This window comes from Vigna unguiculata, chromosome 3 (assembly GCF_037176805.1).
Source record: "Vigna unguiculata cultivar grain cowpea cultivar isolate G323 ecotype 2 chromosome 3, ASM3717680v1, whole genome shotgun sequence".
Classification (NCBI taxonomy): Eukaryota; Viridiplantae; Streptophyta; class Magnoliopsida; order Fabales; family Fabaceae; genus Vigna; species Vigna unguiculata.
The window spans coordinates 51,043,281-51,063,042 of record NC_140794.1 but is presented as its reverse complement, the minus strand read 5'-3'; the positions used below and the strand labels follow the sequence as shown (position 1 = coordinate 51,063,042).

General features: G+C 34.2%; 3 protein-coding genes across 10 annotated transcripts; 1 reads left to right on the top strand and 2 right to left on the bottom strand.

Moving 5' to 3' along the window:
- Positions 1-247: 247 nt before the first annotated feature.
- LOC114179236 (large ribosomal subunit protein mL43-like) lies at positions 248-3,390 on the top strand. 2 transcript variants are annotated; one of them, XM_028065500.2, is made up of 4 exons: positions 248-353; positions 1,523-1,697; positions 2,562-2,668; positions 3,000-3,390. In XM_028065500.2, the coding sequence occupies exons 2-4, from the start codon at positions 1,618-1,620 to the stop codon at positions 3,170-3,172; spliced, it is 360 nt and encodes a 119-aa protein (XP_027921301.2). In that variant the 5' UTR covers positions 248-353; positions 1,523-1,617; the 3' UTR covers positions 3,173-3,390. The 2 variants fall into 2 exon arrangements, with proteins under 2 accessions (XP_027921301.2, XP_027921300.2); XM_028065499.2 differs by having other exon boundaries at positions 266-475.
- A 3,944-nt stretch (positions 3,391-7,334) lies between these two features.
- LOC114177935 (aspartic proteinase 36-like) lies at positions 7,335-14,486 on the bottom strand. The gene is made up of 13 exons (XM_028063540.2): positions 14,057-14,486; positions 13,826-13,946; positions 12,103-12,530; positions 11,840-11,996; positions 10,694-10,776; positions 10,519-10,615; positions 10,332-10,404; positions 9,997-10,203; positions 9,685-9,809; positions 9,302-9,403; positions 9,139-9,233; positions 7,622-7,841; positions 7,335-7,530 (listed from the first exon to the last, which is right to left on the bottom strand). The coding sequence occupies exons 1-12, from the start codon at positions 14,311-14,313 to the stop codon at positions 7,673-7,675; spliced, it is 1,914 nt and encodes a 637-aa protein (XP_027919341.2). The 5' UTR covers positions 14,314-14,486; the 3' UTR covers positions 7,335-7,530; positions 7,622-7,672.
- A 1,496-nt stretch (positions 14,487-15,982) lies between these two features.
- Positions 15,983-19,188, bottom strand: LOC114177936 (FRIGIDA-like protein 3). 7 transcript variants are annotated; one of them, XM_085670224.1, is made up of 5 exons: positions 18,932-19,188; positions 18,404-18,513; positions 17,238-18,300; positions 16,845-17,020; positions 15,983-16,733 (listed from the first exon to the last, which is right to left on the bottom strand). In XM_085670224.1, exons 3-5 carry the CDS (start codon positions 18,274-18,276, stop codon positions 16,293-16,295), a joined length of 1,656 nt encoding a protein of 551 aa, XP_085526350.1. In that variant the 5' UTR covers positions 18,277-18,300; positions 18,404-18,513; positions 18,932-19,188; the 3' UTR covers positions 15,983-16,292. The 7 variants fall into 7 exon arrangements, with proteins under 7 accessions (XP_085526350.1, XP_027919342.1, XP_027919343.1 ...); XM_028063541.2 differs by having other exon boundaries at positions 18,937-19,188; XM_028063542.2 differs by having other exon boundaries at positions 17,238-18,513; positions 18,937-19,004; positions 19,095-19,179.
- Positions 19,189-19,762: the final 574 nt, after the last annotated feature.

Genomic DNA, 19,762 nt, shown 5'->3' with positions numbered 1-19,762 from the left:
TTTACATTTTAAATTTTATTAGACTCACTTAACATTCATTATTTTATCTTTTACATTTTTTAGAAATACAAAAAAAAAAATTGAAGAGTATTTTACCTCTGAAAGTAGGGTGTCAAGTGATTCTTTTAGTATAAAAGATCATTTTCCTTAAAAAATATCATATCCCACACTTAACCAATGGATCTTGATCAAACGGTGTAACTTTAGGGAGTAACTCAGTGTAACAAATATGTGACACACTAGATCTAAATTCGGGGTACAGGGTTAAACATTTTGAATCGCTTTAGGTTTTAAGTTTGCCATTCTTATCCCAGTGGAGTTACTTCACATACGACGGAAGGTACTTGCGAGAGGTTGGATCCGACACACTCCGGTGACTCGTTTCCTGTGTTGTTGACTCGGACATTCATGTTAACAACTTAATCTATTATTTGAACTTGGATTTGTGGTTGTGTTTGATTGAGAACCTTGGAAGGTGTGTGCCTCTGGTTTCGAATGATGATTTTAGAATTAAATATGTGAATTTCATTGTGTAATAAAGTTATCGAACTCTCATTAAAAGAATTACCAGTATACAAAGTTCATGTTCATGTTTTGTTCTCTCTTCCTATCTTCAGTATCTACCCTCTAAACTCTGTGTTAGCTATCCGTATATGACTTCCGGTAGAGGATTTTTTTAGAACCATTTATTGGAGCATTTTGACCTTATTTAAGCTCAAACCATGATTCAGATTTTCTTGAAATTTTGAAATGAAATATTGGATTTTCACACTATAAGTTGCAAATTCTTCCATTGCTGGGTTGGTTGACTCAATGGGATTTTCTATTTGAAGTTATGATGAACCGAGGAAATGTTCTGTTTGTATTCTTACTGTTGTGGATGAAGAAATCTATTGTTTTTTTAGTTGAAATTTGAAGAGTGATTAGCAAACCGGTGAAGTTCTTTCCATAAGGTGGCATTCTCAATTTTCAAATTTGTACAGTTGTTCTTTGATTTCGACACAACATACTGAGTTCCACACAATTTTTCCTTAATGATTTCATATTTCAAAGAAATAAAATCACATGTTATACTGCACACATAAATCAACTTCCACTATTTTAGATTTTTTTTACCACATTATCATGGTTTTGAGAACTTTGATAAAGTAGTTGAATAAAATAGCCCTTTCATGAATGATGCAACTCTTTTTATTCTACCAGTTTAAGGAAGAGTACATTCTGTACGTACATATGCCTCTCAGTGAGTGACTTGGAATCTTATTTAATGTTTATGTTTGTTCTCCATTCTAATTTTTCATCATAGGTCTACATGAGGTTTTGTTTAATCTATATTTTTATCTGTTTTTATTTCTTTCGATTTTTAATTATTTAGGCAAGCTAACCCGCCAATTTGCAAAAGCATTGGTGGTTAATATATTTAACCCATTTCCAAAAGAAGATGGGTCAACACATCTTGTCCCCCATTTTGCCACTCCGTTGGTCAAAGTGAGCTAACATGCTTTGCCAATGTTAATTGCAGCTAATTTGCCTTCATTTCCTCGAGACGCTCACGTTTGCAGAAGATTGTGATTCCTCTTAGTTTCAATTTGGCAGTTTGTGAAATTGAACTTGCATATGGCTTTGCGAGGGGTTTGGCAACTTAACAAGCTGGTTGTCAGCTATTGCAACTGGGGTGGAAGTAGCAGAGGTATAAGGTACATATACATTCTTACTATGTTTTCAATCTAATGTATTTATGTTTATATTCATATTCATGTTATTGGGAGCAGTAAGTTTTTATTTGTTGGGTATCTGGGTTTATAGGTTTTCTAAGTTATTACAAAGCTCTTTGTTTGTTTATAACATTGCAAAATTGCATAAATGAGGCCATATTAGGAGTTTTGAAATGAGGTAGCGGAATAGTTCATAATCGTCTTGACTTTTATACACAATATGCAATTTAATGAATGGATAAATGAATAAATATTCCTTCTAGAACTGAGCAATTGAGATTGCAGACAATCTTACATAAAAGCTAGCTTGTCTTCTAATAATAACAGGTTTTTAATTAGATTATTGCTCTTTGGAAACATATTGCGTTGCCCTTGTTTGATCATATTTCTCCTTTGACTGTAGGCTTAATCTTTGTTCTTCGATTTTGGTTACTAGTAAAATTCAAGTCTGGAAACCTAGATGCCTACTTAATAACTGAACTTTATGTTGAACTTCATTTTCAATTCAGACTAGAAAAATTTATGAATTACAAATTACAAACTACAATTTGTTCTTGTTTTTATTGGTGCTTTTACAGACATCTAAGAGTTTTTGGTTTTGTGCCTTATTGACTTCGACTTCATACCAATAATAGCCCTTTTAACAACTAAGTTATAGAAAATTTTCCATCAACTGTGCTTGATAACCTCAATTTTCAATCAACTGTGCTTCTTGATAACCTCAATTTTTCATTTGATGGCCTTGCACTATACCTAGTATTGAAGGCCAAGAATCATAGTGTTAAAGATAATATTTTCTCCTGCTTTGAACAGTGTATTCTCAATTTAGTTTTAAATATTTGATAGGGCATTTATGGAGTCTCATTTGCCAGCATTTAAGGAGAAGAATCCTCAATTAGAGGTGGTTATTGAGCTAATTCGTGGTCAGCATCCACATTTGAAGGGATTTTATAGTAAGATTCTTGTACTTTTTTGTAGCTTTGTTGCTAGTTTTTCTTAGTTGTAATTGATGATTCTTTTATGCAATGTCGAATGGGACTGAATGCTGGATGGTAAAAGGTTAGGATAAAAGTTAGCTCTATTATTACAATGGACGAGTAGACAAACTACGCAGGATTAATACGTTAGAGAGAAAGATAGATAGCATTTATAGTTAAAAGAAGATCTAATAATAAGGATAATCCAATATTAGTGACCTGCCTTACTACGTTTGATTTATGTAGTCGATCCCACATAGTGGGAAGACATTTTTGTTATGATTGATGATTAGCTTATGAAATGCAGAGAACAAGAATGAGCGAGTGATATGTGTGAAGAATATGGATCCAGAAGACATACATTTGCACGCAACTAGGTTAAGGAATGCGTTGGGAATGAAGGTGGTGAAATTGAGGACAAGACACGTAACTAAACACCCTAGTGTGCAAGGTACTTGGACAACTGCTCTGGAATATTAAGATAGAAAACTGGCTGTGTGAGAAAGTTCCTCTACTTAAGGTGATTTAATCAATTTGTGATCCAATATGGGTATAAATTCTCACATCCGACACAATTTTTTCTTAAGTCCCTTTTCTGTATCAAGACATTTTTCTTTTCTTTTTGTGTTTGTATTGTTTTCTTCCCAACCATGAAGCTAATGACAAGTTATAAAAAATGAATCTTTTCGTATTCGAAATTTACCAGCTTAATTTTGACATTTTTAAGTTGGTTTTGAAATGTTCATAATTTGGGTCTTGAATAATCTTGATTGGCATCTCTCAAGATTCTGAAACATAATGGAGAATCTGGCTATTCTATTTTGGAAATGGTCGTGAAGGCTACATGCTTATGACCCTTTTGGCAAGACTATAGTAGCACGAGATCTAATAATAAGGATAGGTGAAAGGAATTTAAAATATTTGGTATTTGCCCCACTAGCATTGCACAAAAATATTATAACCACGAAGAAATCTATATTAGCATGTAAAGCTGCCCACAATACAATGATTTCATTTGAACAAATGTGAAGGATAGAAAAATAGTGTATATCTTGCAATATTGTTTTTCTCACGTAAATATATAGGATAGAAAAGGAGGCAAGACACTTGCCTAAAACCCTATCCATAAAGTTGGGTACATACAAAAGAAAATATTAATAAAATAACATTGTATTTCAACATACCTCATTAAGTTGGAACATATAAAACATATTACAACGCTTGAAGGATATAAACTCAATCTTAAGTCCTCTTAGAGATTTAGCCAGAATTATGTGAGCTGATCATTAGAGTTGATAAACTCAATAGAAAGATCTTTGGACAACAACTCCTCTGTAACAAAATGGCAATGAACAACTTTTCTTATTTAATCCACACAAGTTCACATGTAACTAGAGTCTTGAATCTATACTCATCTTTTCCATTAGATAGAACAATATCACTTTGTTTCATACTTTTCTAAGATATAAGGTTCCTTTTAAGCTACACACAATATCTTATGGTGGATCTTTTGTCATAATGCATAGATTTGAGTATTTTCCTTGTTATCATACAATAATCTTTGTTCAGGATTCCTTTTTACATATATGAGGATGTGAATCACTATATTCCAATTATCAATGTGATGGTTCTACATATATTAACTCACAACTCCCATTGGATAAGAAGGATAAAGTTTGGTTATAGTAAGATAAATTAACTTTTTCACCGACTTTCTATATCTTTCTGGGTTCAAGAAAAGTTCACTTTGATCTTTCATTAACTTCTGATTTGAGATCATGAGACTATCAATGGGTTGCAATTTGTCAGACTTGTCTCCTCCAAAATATCAAGAGCACATCTTCTTCGTGAAATAATCACAACTTCTTTTGACTATGCCAATTCAATACAAGCATATATTTTCAATTACCCAAATCTTTTGGTCTGAAAGTGGTTAATAAGTGCTTTTTTAATTGAGCAATTTTAGGGATATCATTCCATTTAATGGATCATAAAATAAAGACACTTCCCAGAAGAAGCATGATGATAAAATATTGAATATCATATCATGTAATGTGGATCATAAGATAAACACATTTCTCAGAAGAAGCATGATGTAAAAAATACTGAATATCTGCCTTGTTTCATTCCAATCCAAAAGTTTGACAATGTAACTAAATTTATTAAACCAAGCTCGAGGTAATTCAAGTGAAAATAATGTATTTTTCAAACTAAACCAGATTCCTTTGGAGTAACAAACCTAGAAGGTTGTTCCGTGTAAATTTTCTCCTCCAAATCACTATGAAGAAAGACATTCTTAATGTCAAGCTAGTGAGAAACCAATGGTGAATGACAACCATAACAAGGAAAAGGCGAACAATGGTGATCTTAGCCATAGGAGAAAAAGTATTGGAATAGTTGAGATCATAAATCTAAATGTATCCCTTATTTACTAAATGAGCTTTCAAACAATCTACTTCACCAATAAGACCAACCTTAACAACATAAACCCATTTGCAACCATAGGATTCTTATCAAGAGGAAGAGGGACAAGTTTTCAAGTATCACTATTTTCAAGTGCATGCATTTCATCAATCATAGTTTGTCCCCATTCAAGATGACCAAGTGTCTTATGAACATTATTAGGAATAATAATGGTGGACAAGAAGAAAACAAAAGAAAAATATGAAGGAGACAAACAATGATAAGTTAAAAAATTATAAACAAAATATGGATGACGAGTAGATCAAATGCATTTTCTAAGAGTGATAGGCCAAGTATGATTGTAGTCAAGAGAAGTGACGAGGATGAACGATCCATGCTATGAGAATTTGGTGGTGAAGGATCTTAGTCACGAGTATCTTTAAGCAAGGATGACAAAGTGATTTATGCTCAATGGTATGCGATAAGAGGTGGTCAAACAATGTCACTTGTACTTCAAACTTAGTATGAGAGGAAGAAGAAACAATCAATTGATCACAGGATGAGACAAGAATGACATGAATGACTCGTTGTTGAACAGATGAAGACGTTCCATTAAAAAAAAAAGGTTGTCTTCAAAGAAAATAACATTAACATACATATAATACCTTCTCGTTAAAAAAGAGTAACATTTATACCCTTATGAATGTAACCGAAATGCAAAAATATCTTTAAGAGAATATATTTTTGAGTTTGTCATTAATGTAAATATACAAGATACGATAGGAGGCAAGACTCTTGCCAAAAAATCCTAACCCTAAATTTGAACACATATAAAATAAAATGTTAATAAAATAACATACCATTTCAACAATTTCCTTAGTAATTGGACAATCTTGCTAAGGAAGGAATTGTTCTTCAATCGTTAGCTTCTTAGAACATTTCAGTTAGCGCTTATGATTTTCTTAATTAGTTTCTATCTTCAATAAACTAAATCTTGAAGGAATCTATCACCGGAAATATTTAATTGGTGCACTAAATTTCTTCAACTTAAAGAATTTTTTTTCTTGTATATGAAATTGTATAAAAGCACGAATAGGAAAACCATGTAAAGCAAAACAAATTTATTAAGTAATTTTTTTTTTAAATATAATCAAGTAAAAGTGGAAAATAAAGTATGAGTGTTTTAAGGTTTCTTAAAAATGATATTACACTATGAAGATTACAAAAACTATTACTACAATAAAATATTATTTAAGAAACTCTTGAAAAAAGAATCCATGTTGAATATTATCTAGTTATTTCACAAAACAATTACAGTGAAATTTAAATGTTGAAAAGATAAACTCAATTATAAATCAACATTGAAACTAAATAAAAGGAATGATTTTTTTATTTGATTTCCTTTACGGTGTGCTGCACAATTGGATCATCCGATAACAAAATTGAGTCAAAATAAAGGGATTGCTTTATGAAATACTCCCATCATTTTTTTTTTCTATTATGCTATGAATTTTTGCTTGTCGAACAGACATAAAATGTGGTCAAATTTAGCACGGTTGATCCTCTTGACTAAGCGAAGGCGGGAGAATGCTAAAACTGAAAATGTAACTAAAATAGGTTTGCTGAATTTTTTGAAGTTTTCGTGCTGTCTCTGTGCTGAACCTTCAAATGTAAATCCAACCTAATTACACTCATGCAACTAATTCTTAATTGTGTTTTACTCAATTAATTGTGATTTAAATAATTGACAATTACAGTCAGATTTAAAAAAAATATATATTGTATTACTTCCTTAAATACAGGGCATACTTAAAAACTGTTTTTATGGTTGATTTTTCTGAGCTTTTCTTTTTATGCATACTATTTTCAAGATACATGTAGAGTCTTTGAACAGTTATGCATAGCATGTGTACAAGATCATGAAATGCCTTTTATCTCCAAATAACAGATTCTGTTTCATCTTCCAAATATCCACTTTGGTAGATGAGTAAGCATTGTGTTCAGCTAGAAACTTGTTAAAAGAAATACAAGAATGAAGTAGATTAAATGTATATTTGAATTAAAGTAGGGATTTACCCTCAACAATTTTTTAATTCATTAGGCAGATTCGAATTTATTATCATGGATTCGTAAAAGTGGTTTCTAAATTTTAATCTGAAGTCAAATTTCTTTGACAGTATTCCCAGTAGAGAATAGCAGAAACAAAAAATAAGAACACAACTCAGTGAAAAGCAACAGCTGAAACGAAATGTAGAAATTACTATTACACAGTATATGAAATTGTATTTCAACCTTATGACGCCACCCTTTGATTCACCTGTATATTACAATATTCACAAACAAAATTGCTTTTACAGATGATGACATATCTAGAGAAATTTTTATGTACCTCTCTATCAGGGGGGTCAATGATCACTGGATATCGTGGAGACAACCTGGTTTATTTGAAAAAAGAAACCTTCATTAGTTGAGTGAATATGGTTTGCATAAATTTCTATCTTGATAATAGTTGAATATGTCACTGACCTATTGATACTATCATGTAAGATATTAAAAAGCAGTAGCATGAGCTTTAGCTCATAATGGCTGGAGTTCTTGCTCGGTAACAGCCGCATCCACTGGCTGGTATGAGAAGTTTTGCTGTCTTTTTCTCCAAATTAAGAACGTTCCTAATATTAGCAGTCCTACAAGTAATGCGAACACAAAAGCTAAACCCAGGACCCAGAAGTATTGCTGCCACCAATTCCTGCACCATTACAGGCAAGCGTTCATAAATATCGGAAGCGGTTATATATCGAGAAGGCAATTTCAATAACGAGAAATTTTAGATAGGCACTGCCAACCAGAGGGTCATTCAGTTCAATATTTATAAAAAAAAAAATATATCTACAACTGCAAGGTTGTGTGGATCATATTACGAAATTTACACAGAATGCCATTACACCCGCAATTAAATGGAAAGTCAACCGAGAATTTCTGCTCAACAAGTGTGTGCCGGAGACACGTCTGCCCTTTATGTGGCAAAATAAAAAAGAGCAATATCACCAAGACCAGTAAGGCCCACAGAGCAAATTCTCAAGTAACGGAGAAAATTCCTAAAGTTAGCTTTCCAACGGAAGAGGATATTCTATTCTATAAATGGTACCCCAAAACTACCCAAGGCAGAAGAGAAAACATCATTCTCAGAAAGGTCAAAGAACAAGCATCTTTAATAAAGCCAAGCCCTAATCATAAATTAATAAAAAACTGAGACTGAGATGTTGGGACTTTCTACAGAATAGCGTGTTATCAAATTCCAGGAGCATGGAGATAATCACTTCAAAGCTTATTTATCTCATTAATTTGCTCAATATACTAAACAAAATTAATGTTTTAAAAAACATAAGATTAAAGCCAGATTAATAGTTCGAACTCTCAACTATGCATTGATAAAGGCAACAATATGTCAGACTCAGACACCGGGAATCGTAAACCCCAAACAGGCCAAAAAAACACAATATAAAAATACATAAAACAGTTATAACCCATATACAAACATATGGTGCATATCCAGAAAGGATGAGGCGAGGAGCTTATCCTTAAATGAAAAGTAAAATAAATTGTCCAATGTGTTAAATTTAAAACGTGTATAGAGTTTCCTTAATATTTTATATTTCTAAGTACTGTTTAGACTCTTTTGAATTGTTGCTTCGTAGCCGTCCACCCTTATATCCGAAACCTTTTCTCCTGTCTCTTTTATCAAACTTGTACTATTTTCGTAAAAGTATCTTTGAAACCTACTGTACTAATTAGAAGAAAAAGATTAAAGGGCTGTACCATGCCCAATTAAAATCCTAACGATTTTTTCCACAGCTTCAAATTGAGAAAGCAATTTGTTCAATCTAGAATCAATGCTACGGATAGGAAATATATCAGACATGCACAATAAAAAGCAAGGGTTACACTGAATTAATGCACACAAAAAAAACACAACAAATACAGACGGGCATGGAATGGATAACATTCCCAATTTAGGGCTTTTTCCCTTTCAAGAAAAAACTTACTTTGATGGATGCTCAACACTCCAATTAATCAACTCATAATTTCCAAAGGTGTCAGGAAGTTGAATGCGATGTTCAGAAAGCCGGGAAATTATATTCTGTATAGAAAATCATCATCAAATGGGCAGTCTTCATAAGAATGCAGGGAGCCAAAATGTCAACTTACCATTGCAGTAGTGTTAGAAATATAATGAGCATACGGTTTTGGGGTTATGGCCCATTTACTGAGGGAATCATTTCCAGAAGACGTAAAATTCAGTAAGTGGACCTGTAAACATCCCTCATAAAGTAAAAAAAAAAAAAACACGTTAGCAGAGTAAATTAACTGAAAATGTATAGTTCGTTTGGGAACTTCGGAAAGTTATCACCACAAATTTTGAGAGCCTTAAGCTCGGGAGCTCTACCAAAATCCACACCTATCCTAAACAAGCCGTACTATGTACACGTATATTTTCAATCAAACACATTTTTACTTTATCAAAATTGTTAATTGAACTTGAATATATTAAGCGAAAAAATATTCATGCCATGTAGTAATAACTTTCTAACCTGGGAAGTGTTAACATTTAACTCATGAGCAAAGAGTCCAGCCAATTCTGTAATGTGAGGCTTCATATCCACATAACTGATGTTAAAGGAAATTAACATTGTTATTTTTGCAATTTTGAGTTCACCTGTACATTTGGGTTTATTAAAGTACATCGTCATCAATGACCCATCAAAAGAAATTGCACTAATTACTGAGACATTAAAAGCACGATGAAAAATGTTAAGAATACACAACGCCTGATATAACCCTTGTTAGCAGATGATATCTCTATATACTTTTAAACGCATTTGAAGACTAGAAGCTCATAATACCTGGAGGAGCTTCATTCTGCGACGAAGATGGAGCAACTGAAGGCTCTAATGCTTCGGTTGGAGTGCTTACATCTGAATTTGGAGGTAATGGTGATGGGGCAATGGATTCCTGTAATCTTTCCCATAACTCGGTACAGTTTGTTTTCCAGAAACCAATCTTTTCCTGCTCACGATCATACATTACAAGAGTGTTTCGAACTACAATACCTGTGAACAAAAATAACGAGAATTATCACTAAAGAATTGCTGAAACCTATACGACAGAAGCTAACCATATAATACAATATTAGAGATGGTAAAAGATTTCACATGAAGTATAAAAGCAAATAAGTTACCTCCTAACAGAGTAGTAGGGTCTTTTCCATTTTGGAAAATCCCTAGACAATATGCTCCACGCACTTTTGAATGCTTCATAAAGAATGGCCCCATGAAAAGTAGGTATTATGGAATCATTAACATTTCATAACAATTGCACCAGCCTGTAAACACAGCTAAAGCTACTAATAGTCTTGTATGACTAACCCGGAACATGTAGTTTTCAGGTGTCAATGAATATTTATCACCGTTTCCAAATACCATATCAACCACTGGAAAACTTTTAGAGAGTTCAGAGGCATCACTGAAATACAAGCAAACTCAAGCTGTAATGTAAACTGCAATTAAAGAGTAATGTGAACTCTTATCGTAACAGACATACATTCCAGCACCCGAAAAACATATATCATTATAATTTGGATCGGGACCATTGATTTGCTTGAGAAATTGAAGTTCCTTTAATATCTGCAAGTCAAATAAGTATAATCAGACTCATCAAGTCTATAAAATACAATTTGGCTGCCAAAACTTTGCCTTGAAAAAAAAAAAAACTTTAGATGATGCTCACTAATAGAAGCGAAATTAAATACTTAAAATCTTAATAGACTTACGACCACATACAAAGAAACCGTCAAATGAAGCCTACAATCAGCAAATTGGAGATTTTTCAAATTACTTATAAATCATCAAATGCCCAATTAAGCGTATGAAATACATACTATGATATTCAAAAGAAGAAAATTATTGATGATTCTTAAAACTTTTAAAACTTATTCAGAAAAGGTTAAACAGTATCAGTATTGGCATCCCATTAGCTAGAAATAAGTCAAGGGTTGGTATTCAAAATCCTGAGACCAAAATCTGCACCAAATACTTGAGAATCCATCCAAAATCAATGAGATCTCCATACAGATATACATGCAATGGTTTTCATAAAACAAGGTAAAAAAAAAGGCTCAAAATGATTTAACTGTCAAATTCAATCAGATAAATTCCCGAGAAATTCCTAAAAAATATCATCAAGAAAATTAGTGGTTGTTCCTTTTCATGCAACAGAGAAGTCCAATCTTCCCCAAAATATTCCAACATAATTCTTACAATATTTGTGCTTGGCGATTATTAAGAGGTCTCACATTGGTTAGGAACATGGCCTAAATACTCTTTATAAAACGTAAACAATCCTCCCCCTTTGAGCTAACTTAAATAACCCTCCTCCAGTACAGTAAACTTCACAACACTCCAAATGTCAATGACGGGATAGAGAGGTATCAAGAAGGCCCACAGGGAAGGAACATTGCCAAAATATTTTTACAAGACCTGGAGTTGAGAATCCACCCCCCGTGTCAAGCTAGCTTATCAAGTTTAGTTTGGTCCATTTTTAACAGCCTAAAAATTTTCAGCTCTTCCTAAAACCTTCTTATCTAATTATATATGCCTAATAGCATGAAACTCAAAAATTAGAAAATGAGAGGTGAAACTATAAAATGAAACTCCAACTTCATATGAAAATATTTATAAAAGAACTTACTGCATCTTTAAATGCCAGAAATGAAGCTTCTGGCAGGTAAGCATAAGTTGTACCGCTATCCAGGACAGTTCCATGTTTCCCATCAAAAAGATTTGCATTTAGAGGCAGTTGCTTCCCCGCAACATGTATCTCCTTCAAATCAATATTGTAATATGGACTGTCGCCACCCCGAAACTAGAGTAAATGTGTGAGATTAATAAAATGCATTTGTTAAGAAAATGCATTACATCTCGTATCCACAAGATGAGAATTTTGTAACACACCTGCGCACAGGATCTGAATATGCAAAGACCATGTCTGATGGGGGAGATATGCCACCGAGAACCATTGCACCCCCTCCAACATCCATTCCGCCATAGCATAGCGAGAATGAATCGCTTATTACATTTTTGTTCACAAGTTGATCCATAATACTAAGATCTCCGCGACCCAAACCCATGATGCCATCAGCATGTTGACTATAAAGATCACCAGTCTCAACATTTTCACAGCCAAAAACTGCACGCTGTGGAGCAAGGTCACTCTGATTTCCAAAGGATATGACATCCTCGCCAAGGACACCACTGCTTGTACTCATTTCAGCATATTGTCTCTCATACACACACTGCATCCTCTCACCGTCACAATTGCAATCCATTGTACATTTGACAGGTTCATAGGTGCTAGATGAATCAGGCTGAAACTTTGGGTCCTGTTAAGATAAAATGGGACACACAAGTCCAGGCTAAATGAGATAAAGTTGATGGAGTTGCATAGAAACAATAAATTTAAAACAGTTATTCTTTTGTCTTCTTGGGTTCTGTTAAAACAAAATTGGACACGCAAATCCAATCCACTATCATTTAAGATAAATTGGATTTGTAACAACTTAAACATATATAGGTACAACAAGTTTTAAACAATGTGATTCTTTAATATCTCTATCTTACAAGAAAATGATGGCCTTCAGAAACACAATGGAAGCAAAATTATTCTACTGCATTAATAGGGATGGAAATCATCAGTTAGAGCAATCTCTCCACGACCTTATCATGACCTACTACTTCCCGATGATGATGATGATGATATAAGCATTTTTGTTGGCCTGGCTTAGTTATATGAAAATAACAACCAATTTTTTTCTGAATCCTAAATTTAAGGCTAATATTGAATGAAAGCCTCCAAATAGGTTTTTATAGCCCTACAAAATCAAGGTCTCGAACAGGCATAGACACCAAATCCGAATCATAAACCGAACAAGCATATCAAAGAGTGGTGATAAACAGAACACTCATTTTATCAAAGATCCCAACAACACCCACCTATGTCTTTATTTATTATTATTTTTTGTTTGTTCTATTTTTAGTCACTTATGACTCAGAAAAAGAAAATAGGAGTGCTGGGGCAGTTTTAGGTGTTCATTTATCTCTTTCCTATTTAAAAACTAACAAACATAAAAGCGTCATCATGTTAACCTAACTAGGTCTTTTCAAAGACCTAATCATAACCAATAACTCAGGTAACAAACAGACCAAGGCAAACGAAGCTGTAAGCCCACATATGTTGTTGCCTTATTTCCCAGCCTTACGTACTACCCCGAGGGTGTCGGTGCAATACGTAAACAAAGAGAAGTAGAAAATGGAAGAGTGATACGAATGAAGCATTTTATTATCAGTATCTAGACTCCTACTTTATCCAAAAATGCTATCTACACTCCCCCATTTGACTCCTTTCCATTTTAACTCTCACCAAGATCATGCTGACTGATAGCGCATTGACACTTACAAAAGCCTACACCACAGGCACATTATCCTATAGCAATTCTTTCATATAATTAAACTTTCGATTTCCATTTGCAGTATTTAGGTATCCAGCATAGCTAAGGCATGGATGAGTCTGGAAAGGGAAAAAAAAAACAGATAACCAACATTATCACACATCACAACATAATGAAACATTATTATGTACGCAAATTGAAAAGAAAAAAAAAACACGATGAATCATTACCTGGTGCCTGCCACACTGTTCGCAAGAGGAGCACGGAACATACGTAACAGTGCTACCCGTATCAACAATAAGCGCAAACATCTGCGCAGGAGTCCCGATCCAAAGCCGCGTCGTGAAGTACCTAAATCATTCAATTCCACACACACATAAATCTCCAATTACCAAGTTCTACCAAATAAAAACAAAAGCGAAGAAGAAGGAGTGCGAGAAACGACGACGTAACAAGTTTACCCGTTGAGGAGGAGATCGTCGTGGAGTCTCATACGCGCATTAGGATGGCGCTTGGACTCGGATCCGTAAAGCTGGCGACGGGGATCGAGCGCTGACGTGGAGGAATTGGGTGAGGATAGGTACAGGGGAAGGACCATGGCAGGGCGAGCGCCATTGTGGCGGTTTCGGAGGAGCTCAGAGTCGCCGGCGATGAGTTGGAGGAATGGGGAGAAGGTGATAAACGTAATGAGGATGAGATGAGTGAATGCCCGTGCCATGAGTTGCTGACTCGGGCTCGTCGAACGAGTCACGATCCGAGTTATGGTTGTTCCTGCGGTAACGGACCGAAAGGAGCGAAAGAGAGGAATGAAGAATGGTGGGGAGTCTGCGTCTCTCTGAATGAGAAAGGAGGGAAATGCAGTAAGCGTCTCTCAAGAAAACGTAATGAGATATTCATATTCATTCATTTCGTTTCCCGTTACACTTTTATATATTTTAATTTTAGGATTTTACTTTTTTTGGTTAGTTTTATTTATTTTCCCTTTTTTTAATTATCTTCATTTCAGTTAAATAGTAAGAATTTAATTTTAAAAAATTGACACATTTAATAAACTAAATCACTTTACTTTACTTATAAGGGTTAAATATGTTTTTGATCCTTAACTTTCAGTGAATTTTGGAATTAGTCCATTTTGAAACTTTGGACCAATTTAGTCATTTATCTTTCGAAATGCGTGGATTTAGTCCTTTTAATCAAATTTTGTTAAGTTTATTTGACGTTTCAAGCATGTTTCATAATAGTATTTGACTTAACATTAAAGCAAAAATGTGTCAAACAACATAAACAACTCAAATACAATTCTTAATGACATTTCAAGCATGTTTTATAATAGTATTTGACTTAACATTAAAGCAAAAATGTGTCAAACAACATAAACAACTCAAATACAATTCTGAAATGCATACGAAACATCAAATAAACCTACCAAAATTTGATTAAAAGAACTAAATCTACGTATTTCGAAAGATGAATGACTAAATTGGTTCAAAGTTTCAAAATGGACTAATTCCAAAATTCACTAAAAGTTAAGGGACCAAAAACATATTTAATCATACTTATAAAAACCAATAATTTTACTCTATACAGCAATTTATGATTAAATAATTGGGTGAAAAAGTTAATAAATAAAGTCAAACCTTTACTGAACTTTTAAAGGTATTTTTAACTAGTAATCCCTTAATTTCTCTCTCTTGATGATAAAACTACTATGGTGAAATTGAGATTTAGGAAACATCGAAGAAAAAATTAAAATAATTGATGAAAAAAATGATCAAATATTTGTTAGCTAGTAATTACTTAATAATATTTCAATTACCTATTAAGTTAAATTATTTATTGTTTAGTTTTAATATTTATAAAAAGAAATTCAACCTAACTTCTTGATTTGTTTTCTATTTGAAGTAACCATCACCTGACGTTTTGAAAAAGTGGAAAGTCACTCCTTTTGTTGAGTGAGTTTCAAGTCAAGAAGTATTAAAAAATCCTGCTGGAGCTAGATGAATTCCCGGAGAAAAAAGCCACAACTTGTGTCCTTTTTACGATTTAAAAGCCAAACTACACACTTTCATATTATTTAGTGCCAGACAAAGTTTGTGGCATCGGTTGCGCACATGTTAAGAGAGAGAAAATTGGCGCAATACTGAAAATACTCTTCCTAATTATAAACCAATTCGTCACGTTTCAATGACGCATGTCATATTATAAAATCCATTACCAAAAAAATTGTCCGAATTACAAAATCACCCACCAAAGATATTCCATTTTGTCGTCTTGTTGAAAAATACTGATCTTACTAGGGGAAAAAAATCCCAAGTATTTTCCGTTAAACCACATATAAGGGCCTGGTTTATACTACAGCTTGTTTGTTTTCCAAAATATCAATGTAATGGACACCTGACTCAACATAAGTTACCATTGGGTGAAAACGTAGGAGTACACCAGCCCTTTGGCATCATTAGAAGCTAAAGAAATAACAAAAAAGGTACATTTTAAATGTCAGGATAGAATCACTACGGGTGAGTTTGATTTTCCATTAACAGAAACTCCTGAGCATGCGAACAAAAACTAACTAGTTGCTTGCTGTCAAACATACATGAGGCTCTGTCGCAAATTCTCAATGGAAAATGGGTAACGTATACTAATGAGTGGGTCGCTCTCATGTCTGTAGTCTTACCACTAATACTTGGATGTAATATGTCACATGTATGGCTGGTGCGAGGATTGTAAACTAGTACCCATATAACGACCATAGTTAGAAGGAGGTACATTAGGTGGCCCAGAGTATATAGATTGGCCAGGAACTTGGTAATCGTAAGTGATTGTAGCAGCATGGGGATACCTATCGGGATTTCCTGCATATGGCGCCCTAACATGGGGAACCTGCCTACCCAAAGCAACAGTTGAAGCGGCAGTAACACCAGATGAATGGAGTGAAAAGTATCTCTCGTTAGTCCTTGGCCTCTTTGATTGAGGGCGTTTGCTAAACTCTCCACTTCTCTTTTTGTCCCCTTTTGATTTCTCTAGTTGAAGAACCCTTTTCTTAAGTGTATCAAGTGGGTAGTCAGATTCAAGCTTGTATTCCTCAATACACTTGATTACAGCTCTAAGTGCTGCAAGCTCTTGTGCATTGGCATCATTCTGCAAGTAAATAATGATGCACGTATATAACAATACAAGCAATGCAGTATCAGAAAAATCAAGACGAGGACAATAACTCAATCAGGATCCGAGTCAAGCAACAAATCATACCTTGGCACTAGCAATATCACGCACATTTCCAGTCTTCACTTGTGAATTTCTCCTTCTATTCTTGAGGTATCCCTTCAGAAGGGGCACAGGGGGGAAGCTTTCTTGAAGCTGGAAGGCATGAATAAAATGTACAGCTGCTATTTGTTTCCCATTATTGATTAACGTTTCTACAACAACTGCATTAACAATGATTAGAAGATTAGAATAATCAACATCTGATAATCATATTAACTTTTGGCATGAAAATCATTTGTTCCGCGTGTCTACTCTATGTCAAACAATCTAGCTAGACTGACCCCTAAAGAAAACTGCTTATCTATCATATGGATGATATCTGAAAGGGCAATCCTTCATTGCAGACATCACAGGTCAGTTTATTAAAAGAACACCAACCTGGAATTTTGTGAATTAACCCAATAGAGCGGCAAAGCTCAGGAGCCTGCCTAAGCTGAGCAACTGCAAGTACAAGCTTGCAGAGTTCTTCTTCATCAAACTCTGAAGCAATCCTAAAAGTTGAAATAAGCTGCAAGAATGCCTTTGCTTCCAATGAATTTCCATTGGCAGCATCAATATCTGCTCTAGCTAACTTGGGCCTCCACTCATCAGCAATTGCTTTGGCTTGCTGCTTGGTTTCAGGGTTCAGAAAGTGATCTGCACCTGGGTTAGCCCTTGCCAATAAGGTGGCCATGGCTTCCAAAATTATAATGTAGTATTTGCACATGCCCTGTTGGGCAGCACCCGTTTTATCTTTTAGTTGGGAAGTTTCATTGGTGGGACAAAACCCCACCAGTGAATCCAGCACTAATCGTGCGGGGTCCGTTGCATTTGCTAATGCAACAGAAATTTCTTCACGAATAACAGACAATTTTTTTTTATTCTCCACAATATAATTCAGAAGACCTTTTGCATCCATTTGTTCACAAAATTGTGTCAGCTCTGGATGTGGCCTAACCTCAACAGCCACACCTTCAGACTTTTCAGCTGACTCATGAGGAAAATCATCCTCTGAGGAATGTGTATCGCCAAGAGAGCTGCTTACCTTGTTATCTTTGTTCTCCCCATCATACACAGACTCCAGAGCTGCATTCCGGTGATTTGCATGAGCCTCTACAATGGACGCTACAGCAGCATCTTTAAGCTCCTGCAACCTATCTAAGAGGTCTTGCTCTTCTGAAGCAACCGCAGCCTTTCTCTCTTCAAGTAGTGTATCCACTTCTAATTGTTTCGCTTCATATTCCTTCTCCTTAGCTTTCAACTCTTCAAGTTTCTTACCCAATTCTGTCTCAAGGTCATAGAAATGTTGCTTAATTTCAACCCACTGAATCTTATTCTCAGACTCCCCTTTTTGAGCTTCCAATTCAAGAAATGCCTGAGCAAGCTGCTCTATCATAGACTGTATATTAATTTCCTCGCCCGGCTCCTCGACACCCATATTCACGCAGCCAAGCAAACAGCACTTCAAGAACAGATCAATTTAATGGTCAAAAACTATTACAAACATTAGTAATAACATGAGAACGACAATAAACAGTAGTTCTTGAATGGGACAGATTAAAGACCGCATAATCATGTCGCAATCCGAACTAAACATGAATCTGGGTTTTTAAAGACCGCTCTTCTTTTCATAATTCTCGACCTAAGCGTACCTACCACCTCCCCCTCTTCACACCTGCATCGACCATTAACCTAACCAATTAAGCTTTGCATATAAAAATGGCCATAATTTAGTTTATCAGGTGTATTCAGACAATTTGGTAATGCTATCCCTACGTATATGCTTTCCACTTGTTAATAGAATAGGAGAAACTTCAGACGGTTCAAAAGTAAAAATAATGGTAATATATTACTTTTAAGGTTTTGAATCGATGCCACAATAATACTAATGACACAATACAGCGCATTTGCAGTTCCTTTACATTCATGAACGAAAATATCAAATATTTACCTAAAGGAAATATTGAATCCCCTCCTCTTCAAACAGAATCTTTGAAATCTATCTACTACGGAATGAAAATGGAAAAAAAGAAATCCAAACTTTCATTTAAAAATACATAAGAAACAGGGGTGATTTAGGTAATTAGAAACACCTTACGTTTTGATGCGAGAAACTCGTTGTAATGCGAAACGAACAGTGTGTTTGAGCGAGCTTTCGTTTAAACCCTAATTAGAAATTTCGCAGCGTCCTGAGTCGAAGCTTGGAAGTTGAAAAATTAAGCACAGTTCCGATAAATCAGAGATTCAAAAACTTACTCTGAGGTACTAGCTGGGGAAGAAGAACCAAAAGGACGCAGACGAAAGAAAGAAAAGTAGAAAACAGGGATAGGGTACGGAAATGGGGTTCAATAGACGAATATTTTAGTTCGAAGTGTAAAAAATAATTCAATTTGTGAAATACTATTATGTTTTGTATTTTTTTTTTACATAAAATATATATTGGCTACTTAACTTAAAGTGAAAAATTGTTTTAATCTATAAAATAAAATATTAATATTTAAATATTTTCTCACGTTTTTTCTTTTAGTTCAAACAATATTGTTTTCTATTTTTTTCCTTTTTATTATCTGATTTTTCACATTCAACCTAAAAAAACCATTAACGTCTAGAAAATGTAATATCTATCGTCTAACAATTTAATTTAATTTAATTAGTAAAAACGTGTATATAATCTAAAATTATAAATTTAAGTTAAGTCTAGATAACTTTCAATAGTTGGGAACAGGATACAAAATTTATTCAACTTGTAACTTCACTTCAATATGGTGTGAGTTTGACCAAGTTTCAACCTTGCTAGAAAATTGACATCTAATTGTTGCATTTTTTCTAATATTATAATTAAAAATAATTTACTTGTTGTTTCTTGTCGAGTTAATTTATTTTTTATTTTCCACCAATAAAAATTCATGATTGATATGAATTTT

Bases quoted from the DNA above. Each gene is read 5' to 3' on its own strand.
- LOC114179236 (XM_028065500.2), top strand. From the start codon at position 1,618: ATGGCTTTGCGAGGGGTTTGGCAACTTAACAAGCTGGTTGTCAGCTAT. The intron at 1,698-2,561 runs GTACATATACAT...AATATTTGATAG, and splicing joins GGAAGTAGCAGAGGTATAAG to GGCATTTATGGAGTCTCATT. The intron at 2,669-2,999 runs GTAAGATTCTTG...TATGAAATGCAG, and splicing joins ACATTTGAAGGGATTTTATA to AGAACAAGAATGAGCGAGTG.
- LOC114177935 (XM_028063540.2), bottom strand. From the start codon at position 14,313: ATGGCACGGGCATTCACTCATCTCATCCTCATTACGTTTATCACCTTC. The intron at 12,531-13,825 runs GTAATGATTCAT...TTATCTTAACAG, and splicing joins AACAGTGTGGCAGGCACCAG to GACCCAAAGTTTCAGCCTGA. The intron at 10,616-10,693 runs GTATGTCTGTTA...CTTGTATTTCAG, and splicing joins TGTTTTTCGGGTGCTGGAAT to TGATGCCTCTGAACTCTCTA.
- LOC114177936 (XM_085670224.1), bottom strand. From the start codon at position 18,276: ATGGGTGTCGAGGAGCCGGGCGAGGAAATTAATATACAGTCTATGATA. The intron at 17,021-17,237 runs GTTGGTGTTCTT...TTGTTAATGCAG, and splicing joins GTTAATTCACAAAATTCCAG to TTGTTGTAGAAACGTTAATC. The intron at 16,734-16,844 runs GTATGATTTGTT...ATTTACTTGCAG, and splicing joins GTGATATTGCTAGTGCCAAG to AATGATGCCAATGCACAAGA.